The sequence below is a fragment of the Marmota monax genome, unplaced genomic scaffold, assembly GCF_021218885.2.
Source record: "Marmota monax isolate L192 unplaced genomic scaffold, Marmota_monax_Labrador192_F-V1.1 WCK01_AAM20220418_F8-fsc00041, whole genome shotgun sequence".
Lineage (NCBI taxonomy): Eukaryota > Metazoa > Chordata > Mammalia > Rodentia > Sciuridae > Marmota > Marmota monax.
In genome coordinates, this window is record NW_026695238.1 from 14395904 (window position 1) to 14420597 (window position 24694).

At 39.9% G+C, this 24694-nt stretch overlaps 1 protein-coding gene across 8 annotated transcripts in view; it reads left to right on the top strand.

Moving 5' to 3' along the window:
• The window catches only part of Dis3l2 (DIS3 like 3'-5' exoribonuclease 2), a 335522-nt gene that overhangs the window by 122254 nt on the left and 188574 nt on the right, over window positions 1-24694 (top strand). For all 8 annotated transcript variants that reach the window (XR_009226292.1, XM_046439665.2, XM_046439664.2 and 5 more), the window contains one exon: window positions 22531-22631. Coding sequence is in view for 7 of the 8 variants with exons in the window: in XM_046439665.2 (XP_046295621.1) it covers window positions 22531-22631 (101 nt within the window). In the remaining variant the exon portion in view is untranslated. The remainder of the gene's footprint in view (window positions 1-22530; window positions 22632-24694) is intronic.

Below are 24694 nucleotides of genomic sequence, written 5' to 3' on the forward strand. Positions count from 1 at the left end.
GAATATTAAATGATATTTTGCAATTACTGTTATTTTTCTTAAGTGCAAGAATAAATTACAGATATATGGTAGAATGTCCTTATTCTTAGGAGATTCTAGTTAAAGTGTTTGGGGTGAAGTATGCTGTCTTGAACTTGTTTTGAAATTTTTTATTTCAGAAAGAAGGAGAAACAAAACTGTGTGCCCATGTGCTTATATGAATTGAGAGAAAATGCTGACAAATGTAGCAAAATGTTAACACTTGGTGAATCAATGGGTGTTGGTTATGTCACTCTCAATTTTTCAGTGTATTTAAAAAATTTCAAAATTAAAAAAAAACTAGGTGAGAAAATACCATTGCATTACTGAAAGAGAAATACTGCCAAGTTCTTCAGTTTGGGTGTAGATTTTAAGAACTGGCATTGTGCATCCCTGGTCTTTGACTTCAGAGCATTCTAAAAAGCATTCCTGATTATTGTTCAAAACTAGCATGGATAGGACTACTATTTTTGGTAGAGTATTTTTTCTAGTAATTACTTTCATTCAATTTTATTTTCCATTAAAAATGCAATGTGTGGCCAGGTGTGGTGGTGCACATTCACTCAGGAGGATCACCTGAGACAAAAGGATCACAAAGTTTGAGGCCAGCCTGAGCAACTTATTGAGGCCTGCAGCAACCTAACAAGACCCTGTCTCAGTCAATCAATCAATCAATCAATCAATCAATCAATCAATCAATCATCAAAAGGGCTGGGGATAGCTCAGGAGTAAGGTATCTTATAACCAAAACAAACTTAGCTCAGTCCCCAGAACCAACCAAACAAAAAACCCTCAATGTTTTATACATAGTGTCAGTAAAGGAAATATTGAATAAAGATTTTTAAATTATTTGAATAATAGTAGGGAAAGTGAAATTCTTGGGGAAAATAATGAAACCTTCAAGTGTTTTGGCTAAAGATTGTATTTTTAAAATAATATTGTTTTAATTATAGGTGGACACATGCCTTTATTTCCTTCCTTCCTTCCTTCCTTCCTCCCTCCCTCCCTTCCTCCCTTCTTCCCTTCCTCCCTTCCCCTTCCCTCCCTCCTTTCTTCCTTCCCTCCCTCCTTCTCTCGCTCCTTTCCTCCTTCCCCTCTCCTCCCCTCCTCCCTTCCCCTTCCTCCCCTCTCCCCTCTCCCCTCCCTTCCTTCCCCCCTCCCCTCCCCTCCCCTCCCCTCTCATCCCCTCCCCTCCCCCTCCTCCCCCTCCCCTCCCCCTCCTCCCCCTCTCCTCCCCTCCCCCTCCCCTCCCCTTCCCAGTGCCTCACAAGTGGTAGGCAAGTGCTCTACCACTGAGCCACAACCCCAACCCTAAAGATTGTTTTTATGAACATATTGTGAAAGTCAAACAGAATGAGGCTGTACATAACATACTGTCATAAAATGTCATCATTTATCTTACACACAAATCTTCCCATTCTAGTCAATTTGAAGTAATGCATTGATAAACTATATATAATTTTATCTTTCCTATTATGAATTATAAGTTTTTTCTCTCTACTCTTACTTGATGATCCTCTTTCTGCTGTAAATTGTCTGCAGATATTTTACTCGCTCTTTTACCTGGCGCAGAGCATGCATTCAGTCAGTGGTATCCTGGGCCGTGGAAAGAGCCTGGGCAGAAAGTGAAGGTTGGGGTTCCCCCACACTGCTCCCCCAAATTGGGACAAATTGGGTGAAAAGCTTCTAGCTAAAAGATTATGTGAGAAAATATATTTTCAATAATATTAAGGATTTAATTGTTAGCCTGTGATGAGTTGTGTACATGAATGGCTTGGGATTCTTGCATTAGCACTGCTATGTCTCTTACCCGTTACAGCCAGTGCTCCTTACGGCTACTATTTGTTTGTTTATTCACCCAGCATTTATGGCATGGATCATACAAAAATAATCCTTGTTACTCCCTCCTTGCTGTGCCAGGCAGCTTGTGTATCTCTCTACCCCCAGTTCCCAAGGACCTTTTCAAGACACCCTTTCTGCAGATGTCTGCTACTCCCATTTCCCTTCTTTTCCCTACAGCTGACTCCAGAGTTGCTTTGTTTGGCTGTGGGAAGGTTAATAATGATTATAGTTACTTACGAATAAAGTTGTCTTATCTCAACCCACAGGGAGTCCTCTGTATTGGATAACTTCTAGTGTGGATTTCATTAAGTCATTTATACCCATCTCATCTCTGATCAAGTGCAGCACCTTCAGGGTTTCTGGCTGGACCACTAACCTGTGATCCTTTCTTCCTGTACTTCACAGCATGTGAACTGCAGATCGCCTCCTCTCCATAGACTCTCCTTGTTAGCAAGGATGATTTGAGAGTCAGAAATACTGTGAAGCATGAAAGATAAGACTTTAGCCTATCTTAAGGTTTCCTGTGGTCCATACTTGTAGGCCTGAACATATTTATGAATGAGAATCCTTTTCAGATTCTGTCTTATGATGTGTAATGCTTTTTAACTTTAAACAACCCCTTTTCTGATCTTAGTGCTAATCACTGAGATAATTAAATATCCAAGAAAATTCTTGAATGTAGATTCAAGAAAATTCTCATTGTCACTTGTAAGGAAGCAAATAATTTGAACCAGTGATTCTCAAATGTTTTTGAACTCAAGACACTTTTATGCTCTTGCACTTGGTTGTTTTGATGTCCTGAGGTAAAATAATTTTGTCTGCAAGATAATTTTGCCTCTTCCTTTCTAATTTTGTACCTCTTATTTATGACTTTATTTCATTGGCTACCACTTTTAAGAACTGTATTGAATAATAGTAGTGACTACCTTTTTCAGTGTGAATGGGAATGCTTCCAGGATTAAACCCTCAAGCACAATGCTGAGGGTTTGAGACCCAGTTAACCCAGTGTCCTCTTGTTTACTAAAAGTTTCTGTTGGGAATGGATACTGAACTTTTTTCAAGTGCCCTTTGAACATGTTCCAATATGTTATTTCTCCTCTTTGACTTAATAATATGATGGCATCTACTGTTGAATAATGTTTCTATCCCTCATATGGCCAGGACCCTCATTTGGCCAGGGTATGTAACATGTTTCAATGTGTACCTCAGTTAGGTTTGCTACTAATTTGTTTATGATTTTTGGATTTATAATAAAAATGTGATTGGTCTGTAGTTTTTTGTTGTGTGCTATCTTTGTTTTGCTATTAGGCTGTATTAACTTTATAAGAATAAGTAGGGAACCTTTTTACTCATTACTTTGAAATAGTTAAAATAGCATTGAGGATTGAGTATTCTGTGAGTGAATCATTTAAAGAACTCATTTTTGAAGCATGGGCTAGGGTTTTTTTTTGTTGTTGTTGTCGGCAACTTTCTCAATTTCTAATGACTATTGATTTCTATTTTCTTTCTCTTCTTGATTAATTTTGATGATTCATGCTTTCCAGGAAGAATCGTGCACTGTAACTACATATTGTAATGTATTAGAAGTGACTTTTATAGAGTATCTTCAGTTATTTAATTTCCTCTGCATCTGTGATCATACCCTTTTCATTTTGTCTTTCATTTGTTTTACACTAGCTCACGACTTGTCCAATTTTTAATATAAATTTATTTGGCTATTTTTACTTATTGTAAGTAGCTTCTGCTTTATATATATATAAAAACAGAAATTATAACCATTAACCAACTCATTTCCCCTTGTGTTCATTTCCTGATAATCACAATCTACTTCCTCTCTGTACAGATTGGCCTATTCCAGATATTATGTATAAGTGAAACCACACGTGGATTGTCTTTTTGTGTGTAGTTTATTTCACTTACCATATTGTTTTTGAGGTGCAACTGTGTTGTAACAAGTATCCGAATGCCATTCCTGTTAGTGGGTGAGTGATAATCCATCTGGTGTATACCTTATTTTGTGTATCTACCCATGCTGATAAGAACTTGAGTTGTTTCTATCTTATTGGATATTGAATAGTGAATCGTGCTGAAATAGACATCAGTATGAGAGTATTTGTTTGACTCCCTGTTTCTGATTTTTTTTTTTTTTGATGGTGCTGGTGATTGAACCCAGGACCTTGTGCATGCGAGGGAAGTACTCTATCAACTGAGCTATATCCCCAGCCCTCAAATTCTTTTTATACTTGTATACAGAGGAGTAGAATTGCTGGGTCATATGGTAATTTTTTGTAGCTTTTTGAAGAATGTAAGAGTTTTTGGAATGAGATTTTTTAAGGACATATAAATACTTGATTAGTAGAGAGGAGTAACAGAAATAGAAAATCATGATGAAGCATAAAAAGTCTTGACAGAATAATAATTACATCTGATCTTTATTGAAATGTCACTGGAGATTGCCGAACACTTTTTCAGACTGTCCTTTCTACTACCTCCTTTTCAATTTTTTTTTTTTTTCCCTCTCCTGGAGTCATTCCTGCCTATTTGCCTGTTGCTCTTTGACACAGCAGCAGACTTGGGGACTTGGGTTGCAGAACATTTTTCTACCATTACAAATAACATCTTTGATAGAATGTGCTCTGTCCCACTAGCCTTCTCAGGCCCTGGCATAGGTGCCTGTCATCTGTCTTCTAGCACTTTTAGCACATGAGTATTGGAATAGAAATTTAAAACAAAATAATCTTTCACAAACCTTGTTTGTCTCGTTGTCTGGAAATAGGGGCTCCTAGGCCTTTAACATGTCTGTCACTAGAGTACCCGTCCTTCTCCTCAGAGGCCAGTGAAAACTGGAGGTCTCTGAGATCTTTTAGCTTCATACTTGGCTCCCTGATGATTTATATTTATAGTCGATTGGGGTTACTAGAAATGAAGAGGGAAGAACAGCTTGCTTCCTTCCTTCCTTCCTTCCTTCCTTCCTTCCTTCCTTCCTTCCTACTGAGGATTGAACTCAGGGGCACTTGACCACTGAGCCACATCCCCAGCCCTATTTTATATTTTATTTGGAGACAGGATCTCACTGAGTTGCTTAGCCCCTCACTTTTGCAGAGACTGGCTTTGAACTTGTGATCCTCCTGCCTTAGCCTCTCGAGCTGCTGTGATTGCAGGCATGTTCTACCGTACCTGGTGGGAAGAACAACTTCTGAGTGATGGCATAATTTTCTTCTTATTTCCCTTCCTGTAATCACGAGACTTCAGTTACCCTTGGACTTTTTTCCCAGTCCACCCACAAATCTTCCTCTCTGGTACGTTCCAGGTCAAGCCAGTCCATGCTAACAACAAGTATGAATGAACTCAGTGTCATATCTGTTATACATTGTGTTTCATTGCCATAGAAATCATCGCCCACTGGACAGTCCCTGAAAGATCATTTGTTCTTATTGACATGCAATGTTTGATCCCTAGTGGCTCCTTGTGGGGCACTGTATTTTTTTTGCAGATATATCATAACACTTGATGAAAATGGTAAATTTGCTTTTAGTTAGATTGCATGGTGAATTTGAATTCATTTTGTTGCAAATGATATCATTCAACTGTGATAACATTGGCTTTTCTTGCTGATCAGGAGCTCTAAAGAACAGTTATGTTGTTTTGATTTTAAAAAGTGATAGAAAATTTATTATAAATGTAGTTGTTCCTAAAAATACTTTAAGGGCTGGGGATATAACTCAGTTGGTAGAGTGCTTACCTCTCATGCACAAGGCCCTGGGTTCAATCCCCAGCATCACAAAGAGAGAGAGAGAGAGAGAGAGAGAGAGAGAGAGAGAGAGAGAGAGAGAGAGAGAGATAGATATCGATCCTAGGCAAAAAATGAATAATTGAAAAAAAATCTGTAAAATAAATGCCACTGTGGCCAGGCACAGTTGTGCACTCCTGTAATCCCAGTGGCTCAGGAGGCTAGAGAGTTCATAAAAGAAAAATACCTGTATCCATAACAATAGGTTATAGGTTATATTTTTAAAAGGGTAACTCATGCCTTTTCAATTTAATTTCTTTTTGGGCATTGTTCACGTCTGTCTAGTTTGTTTCCTCTTTTCACTTTCCTGTATTTACCCAGATTTTCATTGGATATCTGCTGCTTCCTCAGATTCCTTGAACTTTGGATGAAGGTGACTCTAGCAGCAGAGCTAGGACTTCTCATTGCCATATATAAATTTCTTGGCAAACTTAGTTGCCTTATGCCAATAGCACTTTATGCATCAATGAGAGTGTTCTAATCTATACTGTCCAGTACTGTAACCACTAGCCACTTGTGATTGTCAAGCCCTTATGATTGTATTTTATTTTATTTAACTACATGTAGTTAGCCACTTTTTTTTTTTTTTAAACATTGGAGCTTTATATCATTGCCTCTTTCCAGAGACTCTGTTCGAAAGCAATCCAGTCAAGGTGAATCCTACTTGAATTCTGGACTTAGTTTCCTAATGGATACAAGTAAGGAAGCATTTATCCCTAATTACTGTTGACAGCTATCATATGACTTGTTAAGTAATATGAGTAGAAGAGTGAGGACTAAGGAAATTCTGGGCCCCTACAGCTATGAGAGCCCTGGATCAACTGACCCTGAAGCCTTCCTAGTTTTGGACTTCCAGTTATATGAGCCAATAAGTCACTTTCCTTAGTAAGCCATTTTGCAAATTGGGACAAATCTCATAGCTGATGGGGAGATCTGTGTGGTGAAAGGTGATGTGAATGAGCTCTGGTTCTACTCTGCTATTTGCTTTCTATATGAACTTGGACACATCACTTTTCTTCTTTACTTCAAGGTTTTCATTTGCAAGTGGACATTGCACTACTTTATGTCTCTGAAAATAGAAGCCCAGGCAGGATTGACCAAGTTCAATGGAAAATCAGATATAATACTTAAGAGAAGAATTCAAGAATGAGTGCGACATGATTTCTAGTTAGGAACTGCTTGGGTGCTGACATTCTTAAGTGAAAAAACAAAGACTTAGGATGAGGAAGGCTATGAATTCAGGTTCTGATTGCATGTTGAACTTGAGTGTAGTAGGGACAATCTGGTTGTGACAATTAGTAGGTGATTGGTTTATAGAAGTATAGACCCATAGGAGGGATGGTGAGAGTACCTTTCTGAATATTATTGATTAAAGCTGTGGGACATCAGCGAGATTGTCAGGTAGATGGACTATGATCAGAACTGCCTGAAGTGATCATCATCCTGTAAAATGAGATCTTACTTGGAGATTTGAAAGCTCAGGGGCAGAGGTGGACATTTGGAAGCTAATTGTGGTGGAGATTTTAAGAGCCTTGTATAACACCAAGAAGAAAGATGAAAGGAGTGTGCCACTGCACCCGGCTGTGTTGGGTGTATTAAAGGAACAAGGTGATTGGAGATTATTTTCATTAAAAAGACTAATTCTCATATGAATTGAATATCAGCCTTTATTTAGGGAAGACTCCTCTCTCCTTTATTTTCATTATTACTTTGTAACAGTTGCCTGGAAAAGTTTGATTTGATATTTATTGAACAGATTCACAGAACCCTGTGAATCAGCTCTGCAAGGGCATCCCCACTTAATTCTTCCTGCAATTCAGAGGCTGGCTGGTTGTAAAGTTAGATTCAGGCCTTCAGACTCCAGGAAGGGAAGGCCCTGTAGTCAATACTTCCTTTTTCCTCCTCCTGGTTGGCATGATCCAGGTTTATTCAATTAGTAATAAAACCTTTTTTGCAATTTGGCATTTGACCTTAAAGTTTTGTGTACTTTTCCCTTTGTTAGGGACCCTTTTTGTGCCACTTTACAGAATTACATGTGCCTGCAGATTCATCTTGTTGGCACTCATTCCTCTTTGGATTGCTCTATGTAATTCCCATCCTCCTTTGAGAACTATTGGTGAGGCTTTTCAAGTCATGCAGCAACATGCCAAGGGAAATCATTGCCTGATTGATAGACTTGGAGTAATGATGGTCGTAATCTGCAGAGATTTTCAAAAAGCTGTTGAAGATTCTAGCTCAACCTATTGCATAAAAACTGGGCCATGTGGCTCTTTTCTGGAGGAAACTGCTAGCTGCCCCACTCTGGATATAAAAGGACTATCATTAAGGACAGATCTTATTTAACATTTTACAATAGAAAACTCTCCATGGTTTTCAGTAATGCCAATTAAACAAAATAGTAGCCTCCAAAACACTAAAAAGTGAGTGTGTTACCCTGTCCCTTTAAGTGGAATCTGATTTCTACCCTGCACACCCTTTCTCTAGTCCCCTGAATGAAAGCTGTCTCCACAGTGAGGTCTCTCCTCTTTGTTCCTCAGTTTTTAGTGCCCCTTAGCTCTGATTCCTTTGCTGGAGCCATAAACAGTAGTTGAAAGTGAACTTGATAGGCTTGACTCTGATGCTCACTGCTGCCCACCTATCTCAATGCTCCTCTGGCCCTGTCTCTGCAGTTCACTCAGGCCACATTGTACCTTCTGTTCCAGGTATGAATGCTCGTTGGGCCCACCCTGGTGCAGCGGGACCAGAATCCAAACCTGTCTGACTAGCCCTGTTCACTTCTCTACCAGGGATGAGGGTTCCAATAAAATGTGTCAAATCTCTTAGTAGGAAAAAAAAAAAAGGACTGAACAGGCACTTTTGCCAGTCATCCTTGCCTTCATTTTCTTTATTTATAAAAAAAACCTTTGTAATAAATACTCGCCTCAACTACTTCACAGGTTCTTGCATAAATCAAATTAGGTAATGGAAGGGAAAGTTTATTAAAAAGAATAAGGCCTACACAATATAATGGTATTAAGAAGTGTGGTCCCTATGAATGGGGCTACTGACCTCATAAAAGAGACACCTGTGACTCCCTTACTCCTTCCGTCACGTGAGGACCCAGTGAGAGATGGCCATCTGTGAACCAGGAAGGAGTCCTTACCAGACACCAAATCTGTCTACACATTGATCTTGGCCTTCTCAGCCTCCAGAACCATGAGAAATAAATTTATTATTTATTAAAATAAAATAAGGTCTAGCATTCCACTATGGGCATTTTCCAGACTATTTTTTGAAGCCTGTTGTCTCTGGAAGCGGTGATTTTCACATTGTCCTCTTGCAGAGGTCCTCAGATCCCCTGGTGGTAGTGATGAGCTTTAACAGCTCTCTGGCTGCCCTTGTTCACCAGAGCCTCTTGCTCTTGAACCTGCCACTAAAATCTCAGGAGTGCAAACTGGACTTAAGTATCCCTAAACACTCACTTCTTCTACCCTTTGTGTGCCTGAGCTTCCTCTCTTCTGCCATAAATGCCACCCAGCTCCCCGCTCCTCCTGAGAAAATGCCTCCCATTCTTCCAGTGTCAACTTTCATTTTAGAAAAATATTACTTTTCTATCACCGTGTAACAAATTGCCACAGACTTGGTGGCTTAAAACAGCACATTTATTTTCTCACAGTTTCTGTGAGGCAGGAATTGGGATGTGGCTCATCCAGGCCCTCTGCTTGAAGCCTATTGTCTCTGGAAGTGATGAGTATCACATTGTCCTCCTGCAGAAGTCCTTCAGTGTTCCTCACAGTGCTGCAGTCAGAGCATTGGTCATCTGAAGGCACGACTGGGGAAAGATCTGCTACTAAGCTTTGGTAGTTAGTGACCAGAGTCAGGTCATTGTAGGCTGTTGGACTAGAACTTGGCTTCTTGCTCACCTTTGAGTGGATGCTGCCTTTAGCTGTTCTCTACATAGGCCTTCCTGCAGCTGATGCTTCATCAGATCCTGCAAGAGAGAGACTCAGTTGTCAAAGTGGAAGTTAGAATCCTGTGTAACCCAACCATGGAAGTAACACACCATCATCTGTGCTGTATTCTGTTGGTTAGAAGCAAGTCATGGTCCTGCATGTGCTCAATGGGTAGGGATTCTATAAGGACATGAAGGGTGGGTCTTACTAGGGACCTTTTTGGGTTTTTTTTGAGGGGGGATATTACTGGGGATTGAACCCAGAAACACTTTACCCCTGAGCTACATCCCCAGCCCTTTTTTGTTTTTTATTTTTGAGACAGGTCTCACTAAGTTGCTGAGGCTGGCTTTATACTTGGAATCCTCCCACCTCAGCCTTCTAAGCCACTGGGATTACAGGTAATATGCCACTGCACATTGGGGACCATTTTAGAGTAAGCCTTTACTTATTTCTTCCCAGAAAATGTATGACCATTCCCTTTTGTGACTTCTTTATAACTACTTTTTTTTTTTCTGGTTTACATTTTATGACTGGTATATTTATGGTTGGATTTGAAAAGATGTCCTCATGTAACTTTTTTTTGCTTGTCTCTAGTTCAGACCCAGAACAGAGTCTTGTGTTTGCAATGGTTCTGCAGAAGAGTCTCCTTCCTTCTCTTCTTTGAAACCAAAGAAGGATTGACCAGGTACTCTCCTGTGTCATGCCTGAGTCCTCTTTCTCCACAGCAGTCATTGTAAAGCCTTCAAATTTGCCAAGTTGGCAGCAAAACCAATATGACTTATGCATGTCTATATAACTTGATTAGAGGCATCCACATTAGCCTGATTTGCATTCAGAGCTACAGTTTGTTACCTTATTAAGGAGAAACAATTTTCTATCAAGATAGAAACAACATCAGCTTCAAACATTAGCTGTTTTTGAGCGATGCATTGTTCATTTTCCTAGTGACTTTATGGATCTTAGAAATGATGCCGTCTGTAAATACTAATTCAGTCGTCATTAAACTATCTGTCTTCCTTTCCTTGCAGTGATCACTCTGTGATTCTGCTATTTCTAGATCACAGCAAATGAATTGAGAAAGAGGGCTGGCCTTTGGGGAAGCACCACTTTAATTTTTTCCTTTTCACCCATGCAGTGGGCTGGATCTTTAAGAGACCTGGAGCATAACGAGATTCGATAAGTACTTAATGTATGTGGCAGATTCAGAATGTGATATAACTCATCTAGTCAAACTCTCCATGTTTAGAGGCCATTTTCTATGTAGCCCTCTAAGATAGCTTATCACCTTTTTCACTGTTTGCAGATCTAATGTATTAGCTTGTCTTTAGAAGGCAGGTAAAGAAACACCAATCTGGTTTCAGTTGACACCATGTCTCTGGGATTGAAATGGTCACATCACAGTTAGATGTGAAGTTTGTTTCCTTTAAGAAAACCTCAGATGGAAGTCAACTTAAAGTTGGAAGAATCATTCGAAGTTTGGTTCCTTTAAGAAAACCTCAGATGGAAGTCAACTTAAAGTTGGAAGAATCATTCCTCTGTTGGAAAAGATGCAGAATGAGGGAGGTAAAGCCAGCTTAGATGGAAGCACATCAGTGGATGTGCTAGCATTTTGGGTCTTTGGGGAGCCATGAGGCTAAAAGCCAATTAAAGTTTTATTAGAGAGAAATTTAAGTCATTTCTCCTGGGCAAGAGAAAGATATGGAGCAGAGAGAAGCAGGAGGGTGTTGAAGTGAATGCTGTTAACAACTGAGGATGGGAATCAGTGCAAAGCTCATCTGAGAAGATGACCCTGTGAAGGCCTCGGGTTGGGGGCCAAAAGCCAAGCTAACCAGGGCTCAGCTTCAGCTCAGGAGCCTGAAGGCTCCTGTGTGGTTGACCCAAGGAGGAGTGGTGACATTCTGCCAGAATGAACACCTCCTTTCTTAATCTCTCACCAGTTTGCAAACTGAAATGGTATGGGAAAATGGGCACTGAAAGGCTTTTGTTCCCTTTTTGCTGCTTGGATATCAGCTCCCTTTTCATTCATTTATTTATCATATTGCTCTTAATGTATTCAAGCATTCTTTCCCCAGTGTAAATTCTCAGATAATGTCATCTAATTGATATTCCCGACTTCTACCACAATATGTAGGACCATGTCTCCAGCTTGGGCAGAGGAAGTGGGCATGCTTATGACCCATTGTCTCCCCAAACTCAAAATATGTCCCAAGTAAAGTTGACTGCTATTATCTATTACCTGGGCATCTCTCTCACATATCATGTTTTCCTTTCCACTCTCACTTCTGTCAATGCTGTTGAGATCCTGGAGCTAGTGTAGCAGCATGGGGAAGGGATGAGGTGTTAGTGTTCATGAGACTTGGGTTTGAATCCTGTCTCTGCTACTACCTGGCTGATATCCATGGATAAGCATGCTATTTGATATTTGTGAGCCTCATATCTCTTGGTTCTAAAATTGGCACATTAATCTATGCCTGCCTCATTGGTCTGTGGAGAATATTAAATCTGGTAACATGTGCAAATTACCCAACAAGGTGCCAGACGTGTGATAGGGGCTCAATGATGAGTTGATTGAAAGCATAGAGCACCATGCCTAGTATGTTCAGGGATGCTGTTTTGGGATAACATTCTCACTTGAGCCTCCTCTGAAGTGTGGAAAACAGCTCTGCCAGGCCTGTTTGTAATCTCATGCCCTCCTCCATGTGTTTTGATACAGTGAAGTTTTCATGTCCTCTCTGCCTGAGGTTAATCCTTTCCCTTGGATTCTAGATCCCATCCCTTCCTTCCAGGAGCCTCTCCCTTTCCTAATTGTGCCTGCTTTAACCACACCTTCCTTACTTGTTCCTTCTCATCAGTATTTAACCATTCCAAACTTCCTCTCTTATCTTAAAAAAAGTAAAATATTAAAAGCTGTATCATGATTTCTCTCTCCCTGTAGAGCCACCACCCTGTATTATTCCATTCCTTCACTGCCAGGCTTCCCGAGCCCATTCCACACCCTCATCCCCAAAGCCCACACACATGCCACTCAATTTTCCAGGCACAGCATCTTAATTTCACTTTGTTTCCTTCATTAAAAAGAGTCTCACTAGGATTACCTGTGACCTTGTCACACTGCGGACCATTCTTTCCCTATTGCAGTGTTCTCTAACCTCAGGCCAGCCTGACTTTTCTTCTGCCTCTCTGACCACATCTGTTTTCTTTGCAGACATTTTGCTTTGCTGTTGCTTTGCTTAAATGTTAGTGTTCCTTGCTATTCCATCCTGGGTTTTCTTCCCTTTGGATTTTGAGCAGTCCCCGAGGGAGTCAGTCCACTCAGACATTGATTCTCTGTGCACAGGTAACTCCCTCATCTCTGTTGCAAGCCCAGAACTTTCTCTTGAGTTCCAGGTCTAGTAGATGACACCTCAAACTCACTGAGACCCTACTGGCCTTGTGTTCTCTTTTGATTGTCTGAGTGTGGTCTTCCTGTGGTGGCTCATTGTTCTTCTTATAGCATTGGCTCTCATACTTCAGTGTGCTTTAGAATCACCTGAAAGCCTTGTTAAAATGCAGATTGTTGATTCACACCCCAGAAGTTTTGAGTCAGTAGGTCATGAGTGGGACCTGAGAATGTGATTTCTATGGGATCCTAAGTGATGATTATGCTGCTGCTCTGGGAACCATGTTTAGAGACCTTCCGTGATAAGGAAATGAGGCAGGCTTTCCTGCTTTTTGCTTGACCCCATAGATCTGTACCTACAGATACCCACTAAGTCATCTTTTTCAGCTCTGCCCCACCAACCTGGACCTTCTGCCTGACACTTGTCTCACTTTTCCTGAATAAACCAGTGCAATCTGCTTAATAAGAACAGATCATGTCAGCTTTCTGCTGCTATTTCCTCCAGCTCCCATTGCCCTCAGAATAAATCCAAGCTCCTCTAATGCCTGCCTGGCCTCTGCAGGCCATCTCTTATCCTTCCTTATTTTGCATAGCATGCATCAAACAGAAAAGCATGTGTGATTTCAGTGTGTTATATAGCAGTTATTGAGTGCTTACCGTAACTGTTCTAGTCACGGTAGCACTTCTACACATATTCCATTTGATCTTCCCATTAGCCCTATAGAGTAAGTTATAAGTTACATTTTTAAAAAATATTTTTCTTTTTTTTAGTTGTCAGTACCTTTATTTTTATTTATATGTGGTGCTGAGAATTGAACCTAGTGCCTCACACACACTCGGCAAGTGCTCTACCACTGAGCTACAGCTTCAGCCCATAAGTTACATTTTACACATGAAGAAATGAGACTCATTTTATAATGTTTTTGTTGTCCTATATACCAGTCTTGTCCAGGCCCTTGAGCTCAAGGAACAGAGTTGGATTCATTCAGAACTTACTGCAAGAGTTAATTAACATCTGTTAATAACATCTAACAATTTTTGTTAATGTACTTTGTGCCAGGGTACTACATGTAAACATAACTCATGTAAACTGTACCTAATTTGAACAGGTGGAAATTGATAAAGAGTAACTTGTTCAAAGTCACACAGCCCGAGGTTGTAGGATCTGAGTTTGAATTTATGTCCTGTGACTCCAAAGCTCATTCTGTCTGTCATCCCTATGGATGGAAGCATACATGTTTTATTATATGTGGTACAATTTGGATGTGAGGTGTCCCCCCAAAGCTCATGTTAGACAATGCAACAATGTTGAGAATGTTCAGGGTGGAATGATTAGATCTGAGAGCTATGACCTGATCATTGGATTAATCCATTTTATGGATAGATAATTTGAATGGATTACTGAGTGGTAACTGTAGGGCAGGTGGGGCATGGCTGGAGAAAGTAGATCCCTAGGGGTGTGCCTTTGGGATTAATTTTATCTCTGCTTTCTGGCCGCCAAAAGGTGAGCAGCTTTCCTCTGCCTTGCCTTTCACCCTGATGTGAAATGATGGAGTCAGCTAATCATGGACTGAACCTCTGAAATTGTGGGCCCAAAATAAACTTTTCCTTCTGTAAGTTATTCTGGTCAGGTATTTTGGTCACAGTGATGAAAATCTGACTAATGCAATCTGCCTCTTCTCTTTTCTCCATCCCTTGTACTTCTACCTTAATGGAACATTGAGGGCTACCATACTGTCCTTGTGTTTCCTGTGAAGTTTGCCACTGTTACCTCCTATCAGTTCCCTGTGTACATTGCCATCTGGGAAATATTTACAAATTACAGATCCTAGAGACTTTCCACTAGTGGTAAGAATGGGCTATCATTCAAATATACCCTCCTACTAAAATAACTAAAAATATTTGAATTTAAAAATCTTAAAACCTCATAGTGTTGATATTCATCATCAGGTTAAAAATGAAATCAAGAACCCAGATGACGTTGTGGATTTGATCAGCAGTTATGGGACTAGAAATAAAGCTCAGCTTCTTCACAAGACGGTGCAGCCTCATAAGGGTAGAATTGAAGCAGACAAACTCTCTCATGGACTTTTAGCCCAGGTTCAAGTTGACTGGAGCAACCAAGGAATCTCAAGTCTTGAGTTGGTTTAAGGTTCTGGTGATGCCTCTGGGTATCTGGCGAAATCAAGTGGAAAATCTTTCAAAAGGAAGATTTCTGTAGTTATGGCCCCAGATAATTCAGTGACCAACACATAAATTACCAGGAACCCAAGGAAACCAGACTCCAAAGTCAGGAACTGTAGGAACCCATAAACAACGGAAACAATCCTTAAAAAACATTGTCAGATGTTCCTCTATTTAAACAAATAAATGATAAGCCTGAAGATATTTGCAAGAATGGGAAACAATGAATTGTGACATAGCAAATTGGAAAAGAAGCAAAAAAAAAAAACCTTCTAAAACAGACAACAAAATAATGAAATAAAAACTCAGTGGATGATGAAAAGTATTTAGTAATTAGTTTGAAGAGAAAATTCAGTGGATAGGCTTATAGCAGATTGGATAAAGCTGAAGAGACAATTAATGAACTGAAAGATAATAGGAAAAACTATCCAGAGTATACTGGCATGGAGAGACAAAGAGAAAATGCAAAAGAGTATAGAATGATAAGGTTTAAATAAATTTAACTGGATTCCTAGAAGAAGATGAAACAGAAAATGGGCAAAGGTGAAATTTGAAGATAATGGCTAAGATCTTCCATATTAGGTAAAATATCAAATCACAGATATAAGACCAGTGATTTCTAAGTAGAGTTAAAAAAAAAGTTCAAGTTTAGATATAGAAGAAATTACATAAAATCAAAGGCAAAAAGAAAGTCCTAAAGCAGCGAGAGATAGAGATAGAGAGAGAGAGAGAGAGTGCGAGTGCGCGCGCGAGAGCACGAGAGCGAGCGCGCTGACTATTGATTTCTCAGCAAATATAATCCTAATTAGGTTTTCTGTATAAAGTTTCAGCAGCTTTCCTTCCCTAAGGTATAAAATACAATCTCTTCAGATATCTTGTGGAGTCTTTCAGGGTCTGGTCTGTAGACCCATTTAGATACACACAGGCTTCCCTCTGGCTAGGTTTACCCTTGGTACGTGCCTTTGCACACTCTTCCCTTTCTGGAGTGCTCCCAAGGCTTGTCTTCTTAGACAGTTGCTACTTGGCCTTCCATTTCCAGCTTGGGTTCAGCTGCTCTGTCACACTCTACCCAGCTCCCTCTCGTTGCCCTTGGGCTCACTGCTGGCCAGCACTTACCAACACCATGTGCTTTAAATATTTGTTTGCATCTTTGTTTTACTTCTAGCACATGAGCTTCCTCAGGAGGCAAGCAGGGTCATTTTCAGTGTCTGACATTCCACAGATATTCAGGACCTTTCCTGCTGACTCCAGCATTTCAGGGAGTCCTGTGGCCACTTAAGTAGTACCTCAATATAGGTTTCCCTGGCCCTTCCCATCACACCTCATTCATGTTGTGTGGACACCACAATCAGCACCTGCTTCCCTGCATGCTGTCATCTCCTGGCTCTGCCTCTTCGTTACCCGTTTCCTTGGTGAAACTCAATAACAGTACCCACTTTGCCCCTAGCGTAAAGTTTGTGAATCAAATGAGGTAATGTAGGCAAACATACTGTGAAAACCCCTGGCACTGACAGTTTCATTAGCTTCATTTCACACTGAGAGACTTGCTTGGGCTGGGGATTTTGGGAAGAAGGGAACTTGTTCGTGTCCCCAAAGACAGTCCCTTTTGAGCCTTGTCCCTGGAAGGAGCTGCATATGGCCCATCTGCACTCATTATGCCTGGCAGGAATGTAGCACAGCAAGCGATTATTATAGTGAATGTGACTTTAGCCCTGTGAGGACTTGGGTTGTCACCTTTATGTTTCAAAGGGAAGAGGAGCTCATAATGTAAGTTTTCCTAGTAGACTGATATTGAGAGATTTGATAAGAGTATATTTTCATTTACAAATACGTATTGCAGTTTTTACTGAGTTCTATTTGGAAATTTTAAATTTCTGTGGCGTCTTCAGAATGTAGTGAGCTTGGATTTGTCAGTTTGCTGTTCTTTGCACAGGATAGATTGAAACACACCCTTTCGCCCAGTTGCTTGTTTTTTTTTTTTTTTTTTTTCCTTCACCTGCCCCCAACCTTCATATCATAGTTCAATCATCTGAAAACTTGCTTGAAAAGTATTACTAATCATCAGACTTGTCAGTCTACTATTTCTGTAGGAGATGGCCAAGAATAATTTTTCTTACCAAAATAAGGTGTGGAGTTTGTACTTGTTATATGCAAGTGACAATGCCAATTCCAGCAAACTGGGGCATTTTTCTTTTTGAATGTTTAAATAGAAGTTCCAGGTAGTCTATAGAAAAAGACCAGGATTTCACTGGACCTTTTCTTCCTGTTGTTTTTCTCAGAGAAATTTGAAGAGTTGTTTGGTTACTAGTGTACCTAATTTTTCAAAAATTCTATTTTAAATGAAGAATTTTAATAATTACTAGATTATAGAATTATATGAACTATATGGGGATACAGAGATTTATAGCCCTTTCTTTTTTTAATATTTATTTTTTTAGTTGTAGTTAAACAAAATACCTTTATTCTATTCATTTATTTTTTGTGATGCTGAGGATTGAACCAGGGCCGCACCCGTGCTAGGTGAGCGTTCTACCATTGAGCCACAATCCCAGCCTGATAGCTCTTACTTTAATACAGCATAACCGAAGGCTGTGGGGACACATCTTTTCTCCCCCTTGTTGAGGACCACTGGCAGCTTGGCCTTGTTCTTACAGTTCATTGGTGTCTGTCAAAGCATTATTCTTGAGAGTCCATCAGAAGCTCTTTCCATTGAAGCCCTTTTTCTCACTCTAGACAGTTCACAGTGATGAAGATGCTAAGCAGCATCCCTCTCAGAAAGTGCTGTCAAGTCTCACCCCTGTTCACTGTCACTGTCACTCTCCTGATTCAGTTATATACATCATTAGGATTAATTCTGACATAAAAGCACAGAAAATAATTTTCTCTAATTCAGTCCCCAGTACTTCCCCTTTTTCTCCCCTCCTCCCTCTCCTGTTCCCTTCCCTCCTCTTCTCTACTGATCTTTCTGCTATTTATAGTTTTTTTTTAATTAGTGCCTTGGCGGGGATATACATATGGTGAGATTTACTGTGGAATATTCATGTATGTACATAGGAAAGTTAAGTCAAGACTCATTCCACTGTCTTCCCCTGTCCTGTCCCTCCTGTCTTCACCTCAGTCCCCTTCCTCTACTCCACTGATCTTCTGTTTTGATGGAATTCCTCTCCCTTTTCTTTTTCTCCTGATTTTGAACTAGCTTCTGCATATCAAAGAAAACATTTTATCTTTGACTTTCTGAGTCTGACTTATTTCACTTAACATCATGGTGTCTCTTTCTATCTTTGATTCAGTTTCTGATTGTGTCTCCCCTAGGCTGTAACCATAGCTGTCAAAGATCTCTGCTTCTGTTGTTTTTTCACTCTAGAATGCTTCCAAATTCAGGGCCTTAACACATAAATGTGGTGTATAACTCTTTAAAAATTTTTTCTACATTTTTAATTGGTGTGTTATAGTTGTGCATAATGGGAGGATTTGTTGTTACATATCCATACATGCACACAGTATAACAATATAATTTAGCCAGTATCACTCCCCAGCACTTGCCCCTAACCTCTCCGCCTCCCATCCCTTGGTTCCTTTTGGTGTATAACTCTTTAAGAGGATACTTCTTTGACTTTTATGCTTTATGGGATAGTGTCTGAGCTTGTCAGTCTCTATGTCTGAACCTGTATGTTAGAAATTATGTTTTGCTGAGAATAGCTTTAAATCCTAAAATACCAATGGCTTAAATAAGAAAGAAGTTTGTTTCTCTCTCACACAAAAGAAGACCAGAGGCAAGCAGGCTGGCACATGTAGGGTGGCTCCACATCTTCAGTTCATTCTTTTCTGCTGATCTGCAGGGTAGAAACACCTTTGTCCTATAGCCAGGACCAAGATGAGTGCTCAAGGGAGGTCCAGCTAACACATCTTCTTACCAGCCGGCAGAGAGGAAGAAAGAGAAGACTGGGTCTGTGCCCTCTAAAGATACTTCTCAGAAGTCACCTACAACACTTTCTACTGCATCTTTCTGATTAAAACTTAGACATGCCCCTGCAAGAAGGCTAAAGGATGAGGTCTTTTAGCTGGGCTGTCCCACTGAAAATTGAAGAGACTAGCTAATGTGGCAGTGACATAAGCCTCAGCTCTAGGGCCCGTCCGACCTCTTGCCCAGCCTTGTTCCTCCCCTTATGCATCTCAAGCCTTTTCTACCCAGCTCGGTGTCTATAGCCTGTTGGTAACTATAATATATCTCTTCTTAGACCTTTACTGCATCAGCTGTCTCACAGAACTGGGCCTCTTGAAAGTTCTGGCCTTTGTCTTGGGTGCCCTTCAACATCCTTGTTTCTCTTTGAAACATTTATACATCCTTCAAGCCCCAGGCCACTTCTTCAGGGAATGTTTCTTACTTGCTCAGCAGTGGCAACACAGTGCTCTGTACTTGTGCATATACCAGTGTGGAACAGTGGCAAAGCTTTGTGGACCTAACAGTTGAACAGATCTGGTTTGAATCTCTGCTCTCCAGCATGGGCTGGAGGTGCACAGCATAGAAATTATATATAAAGCTACAACCCAGGCCTCACTTTTGAGTTCCACACTTTCATATTGAACTGCTTATTCAACATCATCCCAAGGTACATATGTAACTACTTTTGAAACAGAACTCTTGATTTTACTTCGTTCTCTAGACTTTCCTTATTCATGCCTCCCTCAGCCTAGCTGTAGATGTCAGAAAACTGGAAACAGTTCTTCACTTCTCATGTCTAATAGCCCTTAGACTCTTATATTAAATCCCCACCAGTATATCAGCTCAATTGCAAAATATGTCTTAATTCTGCCTCCAGAGTCTGCATCACAGCTCTGTCCTCCAGTGCCTGGACTCCTGGAGTAACTCTTCACTGATCTCCTCACATCCACTCATAGCCTGCTCTAATCTTGCCTTGGTCATGCTATTCTTGCATAAAAGTCAGCTTCCCATTTAACGTAGGCTTAGCTCGGGTTCTTATCTCCTGTAGTGCCCACCTGCCTTGACTCCTGTCTCCCTCTCATTCTCATGTCTTGCACTGCCTATTCTTGCTAATTGTGCTCCACCTTCCCAGTCCTATTTCCAGTTCTCTTTCCAGTCCTTGACTGTGCAAAGAACTTCCTGTTTTTACCACCCTCCTGCCATTCCCTGCCTTGGGGTCTTTTGACCCCCTATTACTCTATATACACCATCTTCTTTTCTCGGCTTAAACATTACTTCCTCACAAGCCTTTCCATGATCGCTAACCTAAATCTCACATCCTTTTCCCTTCCTCCATAGGACTATTCTTTCCTTCTTATCCTTCATCACAGTCTGTAATTTTATATTTATTGAGTGATTATTTATATAACATCATTTCCACATTAGCCTGTATGTTCCCTAAGGGCTGGGATCTATATCTTACAACTGAATCCTCAATGCCCTGTGCTCAATAAGTATACATGGAATAAATGAATAAATATATGATCTTGTGATTCAGTAATGCATTCGATTCTCTCATTACACTGACAACTTTGCTCTTCAGTGTGGCAAGAAATAGTGTAGTTGGAAACATATTAAGGTGATTCACCTTTCCAACTTGGCATTGTATTTCTTTACATTCATTGACCGTAATATCTATGATTCTCACCTGCAAGGCTATAAACTTTGGTTTAATTTATTAGGATGTAACTATGAACAAAGCCTTATTTTTTCCAGGATAACCTTATGAATACAGAACCTATAGAGGTCATGTTCAGGTGTGATATCTGGAAATCATGCTTGGGCCCACTGCCATGGCTTGCCCTCTCTCTTTGGATCTAACCTCGTATAACCTTTGGAACAGAAGAGTCACTGTTGTTGGGGTGGAATCTGAACTAATACTCATTTTAAGATGGAACCATCAGTGACCATACTAGAAAGCTACTAGCCTTGGGTTTGGGCTGTCCTGGAAAAACCAGTTCTCTCCCTACCCTGAACTCATTTCCACAGCTTTTGAGACCAAAAGCTTACATGTCAGATTTCTAAGTAGCATGTACTCTTAATTTTATCTTCCTGTTCTTCCTAAGTTACCTTATTTTCTGCAGAACACTGCAAGGTATATTATGGAACAAACAGATCTACAGCTTGTATTGTTTTGTTTTTGCACCAAGATTATAAAAAAAAATGTTGTTCTGAAAGCATCTTATGATTTTGAAATTCTAGACTATGGCCTAAATTAAAAGATGAACTTGGATGACTATCCCTCTTTTACTGATGGATAAGTCATCCATAGTAAGAAAAGTTTGTGTTTGCATTTTCTTTTCAGAAGATAATGAAGATTCTGCTTTTAGTGGGCTCATCAGTAGGTAGATTTCATAGATGGAAAAGCACACAGTTGATCATTCTTTAGCTTCAGTAGGTCAGATCATGTCAGTGTTTCCAGAGCATGCCCAGAATGGTAAAAGTTGGCCTTTAGCTGAGCCTTTGCTAGAGGCAGCCAGTCCTGAAAAGAATTTATTTATTTATTTTGGCCTTGGTTATGTCTAAATGATGATAAGTATGAGTCTCTCTGAAGTGGGTCCCACATGAATTTGGTTGTGATCCCTAGAACCTGCGATTACAATATACTTGGATAGAGGGTAATTTTTAGTGGGGAGGAATCTAATGTAATAAATGAAAATACAAAAATTTTAAATGTTCAAAAGGTGTGTAATTTGCTGTTTTTATTCATGTGTGTTTTAATACTTCTGGTATGGAGCCTAATTGCCTCTTTCTCGGGAGATGTGGTTTTAGTTTCTTGGGTGAATGTGCATTTTATAAGTTTTTTAAGAAAGGAAATTAAACATAAAAGACTTTAAATGCTTTACTCTTTATATAATGTCACTAAGAAATGCCAGGAAAATCAGGGTTGGGCTTTTTATTTATTTATTTAATAAATATAATAAATTTTCCACCATTTTGTTTGTTATGGCTGGTACCAAAGTTCTTTTAAAAGGTAACATTTATTTTGATTTTGTACTGTTTCAGCAGATATGCTTTAATTAATTAACCTATCTCTATTCTTCATTGTGGGCTGGACAGTACTTAATATCTTTTTTTTTTTTTTGGCATTTTGATGCACAGGTGATTTAGTTTAATTCAGCATATTAGATATTCTCTGCTAGTATGGTGTTTAGCATGCGAATGATGTAAAGTAGAGCAAATGTGGCCTGCTGAGCCAGGTGCTCAAAGTGAGCATTGATACAGATATGTGACATGATTGGCCATAGTCAAGTCATCCAACCATTGTGAGTGAGTGATGTGGGGTACTTGGTATCCAGAAATCTTTCCCAGTCTGAGTTTTCAAATCTTCAAAGTCCGTATGCCTAATGGATATTCATCTAATTGATCCCTGCTCTTCTTTTTCTTTGTCTTTCTAATTTAGGAAAAGAGGATGCCAATGCACCAGTTACAAAAGATGAGAGCACCTCCATGTCACAAGACACAAAAGCTTTATCAGAGAAGTCGCTGCAGAAATCAGCTAAGGTCATTGATTGCAGATTTTTTCCACTCTTCCAATGGTTATCACCTGAGCTACTTGTCAGTCTCGTGAGATTCAGTTAGGACTATAGTTAGTCAGTTAATCAGAAAAGTTAGTAGACTCAGGAAATTAGGAATGGGTCTTGTAACTTTTTTTTTTTTTTTTTTTTTAAAGAGAGAGTGAGAGAGAGAGAGAGAGAGAGAGAGAGAGAGAGAGAGAGAGAGAGAGAGAGAGAACTTTTCAATATCTATTTTTTAGTTTTCGGCCGACACAACATCTTTATTTGTATGTGGTGCTGAGAATCGAACCCGGGCCGCACGCATGCCAGGCGAGCGCGCCACCGCTTGAGCCACATCCCCAGCCTGGGTCTTGTAACTTTAAACAAGTAAATGTGTATTCACTTCCCTATCTTTGTATAAAGGGCCAAGGCCTTTTCTTTAAGTATGTTTGGAGTTTTGTATTCTTTCTTGTTTATAACCCATGTACAATCAGGCATTTATGACTTCCAGTTTGGGTTATTGAAAGTGGAGCAAAGCCAGGCACAGTGGCACACACCTGTAATCCCACTGACTCAGGAGACTGAGATAGGAGGATCGCAAGTTCACTTCCAGCCTAGGCAACTCAGCAAACCCCTGTCTCAAAATAAAAAATGAAAACGGCTGGTTGAGCTCCTCTGGGTTCCGTTCCTAGTACTATGAGCAATAAGTGAATGAATGAATAAAGTGAACTGAGAATTTAAGACACTGGGAGAAGTAATAGGAATATCAACTCCTTCTAGATTTTAGTTTTTGCTTCAATTTTTTAAATTGTCATAGCTAATTCAAAAAATGAATTTTAAGAATTCCTTTTTAGTTTTTTCAAAGTATTCAATTCAGTTATCACATAATAATTATTTTTACATTCCTGTTTCATTTTTTTGCACAATTTTATTAGAAGCTTATGTATGTTAGTAGCATCCTCAGATGTGGGATCAAATACAGCCGGCTCTGGCTATGCAGATAACTCATGGTGGCAGAAGGCAAAGTGATGCAAGGGCAAAGAATTGAGTGGCATCATAGTGTGAGGCTTCGTGTACCAGAGGTATCTTGTTGGTGTGCTTGACCTGGGAATGCAGTGTGCCACTCGCCAGCCAGCTGGTTAGGAGAATCTCGCCTACATATTGACCTGAACAATTTCAAATTTACGTATGTTACTCCCACTGCATTCAGTTATCCAGATCTTTATTTCAATAGGCATTTCGAGGACTAACCATGTTCCAGGCAATGTGCTAGATGTGGAAGATTGTAATGACTGGGTGGCCAGGGGCTGCATCTGGCTCCTACACTGGTTTCATTTTACCTGTGCAGAATTTTAAAAGTTTGACTTAATAACTTACATTAAACAAACATACAGAAAGTGTTTCCATAAAAAAATCATGCTTCTAGCTTCTTTTTCAAACAAACATCTGGCTGTACTGGGCCACATTTCTAAATGATTATGATAAGAGCTGAATAGAGCAACCCTCCGTCCATAGAACTTGTATTCTGTGATTTGCTACTGCCCTCCAATCGTGCCCACCCCTTCTTCCCATCCTCTCCCCTTTTCTTTCTCTCCCTCTTGGATAACATTTTTTAATGAATTTAATCTAAAATTACAAGGCAGGGCAGGTGGTACACATCTATAATCCCAGGGACTCAGGACGCTGAGGCAGGAAAATCACCAGTTTGAGGCCAGCCTGAGCAATTTAGCAAGACTCTTGTCTCAGAATTTCAAATGGGCTGGGCATGTAGATCAGTGGTAGAGCACCCTTGGGTTTGATTTCTAGTACAAAAAAATTTAAAAAGTAAAAAATATCAAATAAAATAAAATTACAAGGTAAGCAGCACTTGTATGCCAAGCTTATGCTCTGCCTAAAGCTAACTTCGTATGAACCACAGGTTCAAGCTGCTTTCTGCATTTCTGTGCTATCAGAAATTAAACCAGGATGCAAGGACTTCTGGGTCAGATAAGATAGCATGGCTTGATTTTTTTGCTCCTCCTACTAAGGACATCTATAAACCCTGGTTTGGGGGGTGGGGGCAGGAAACCC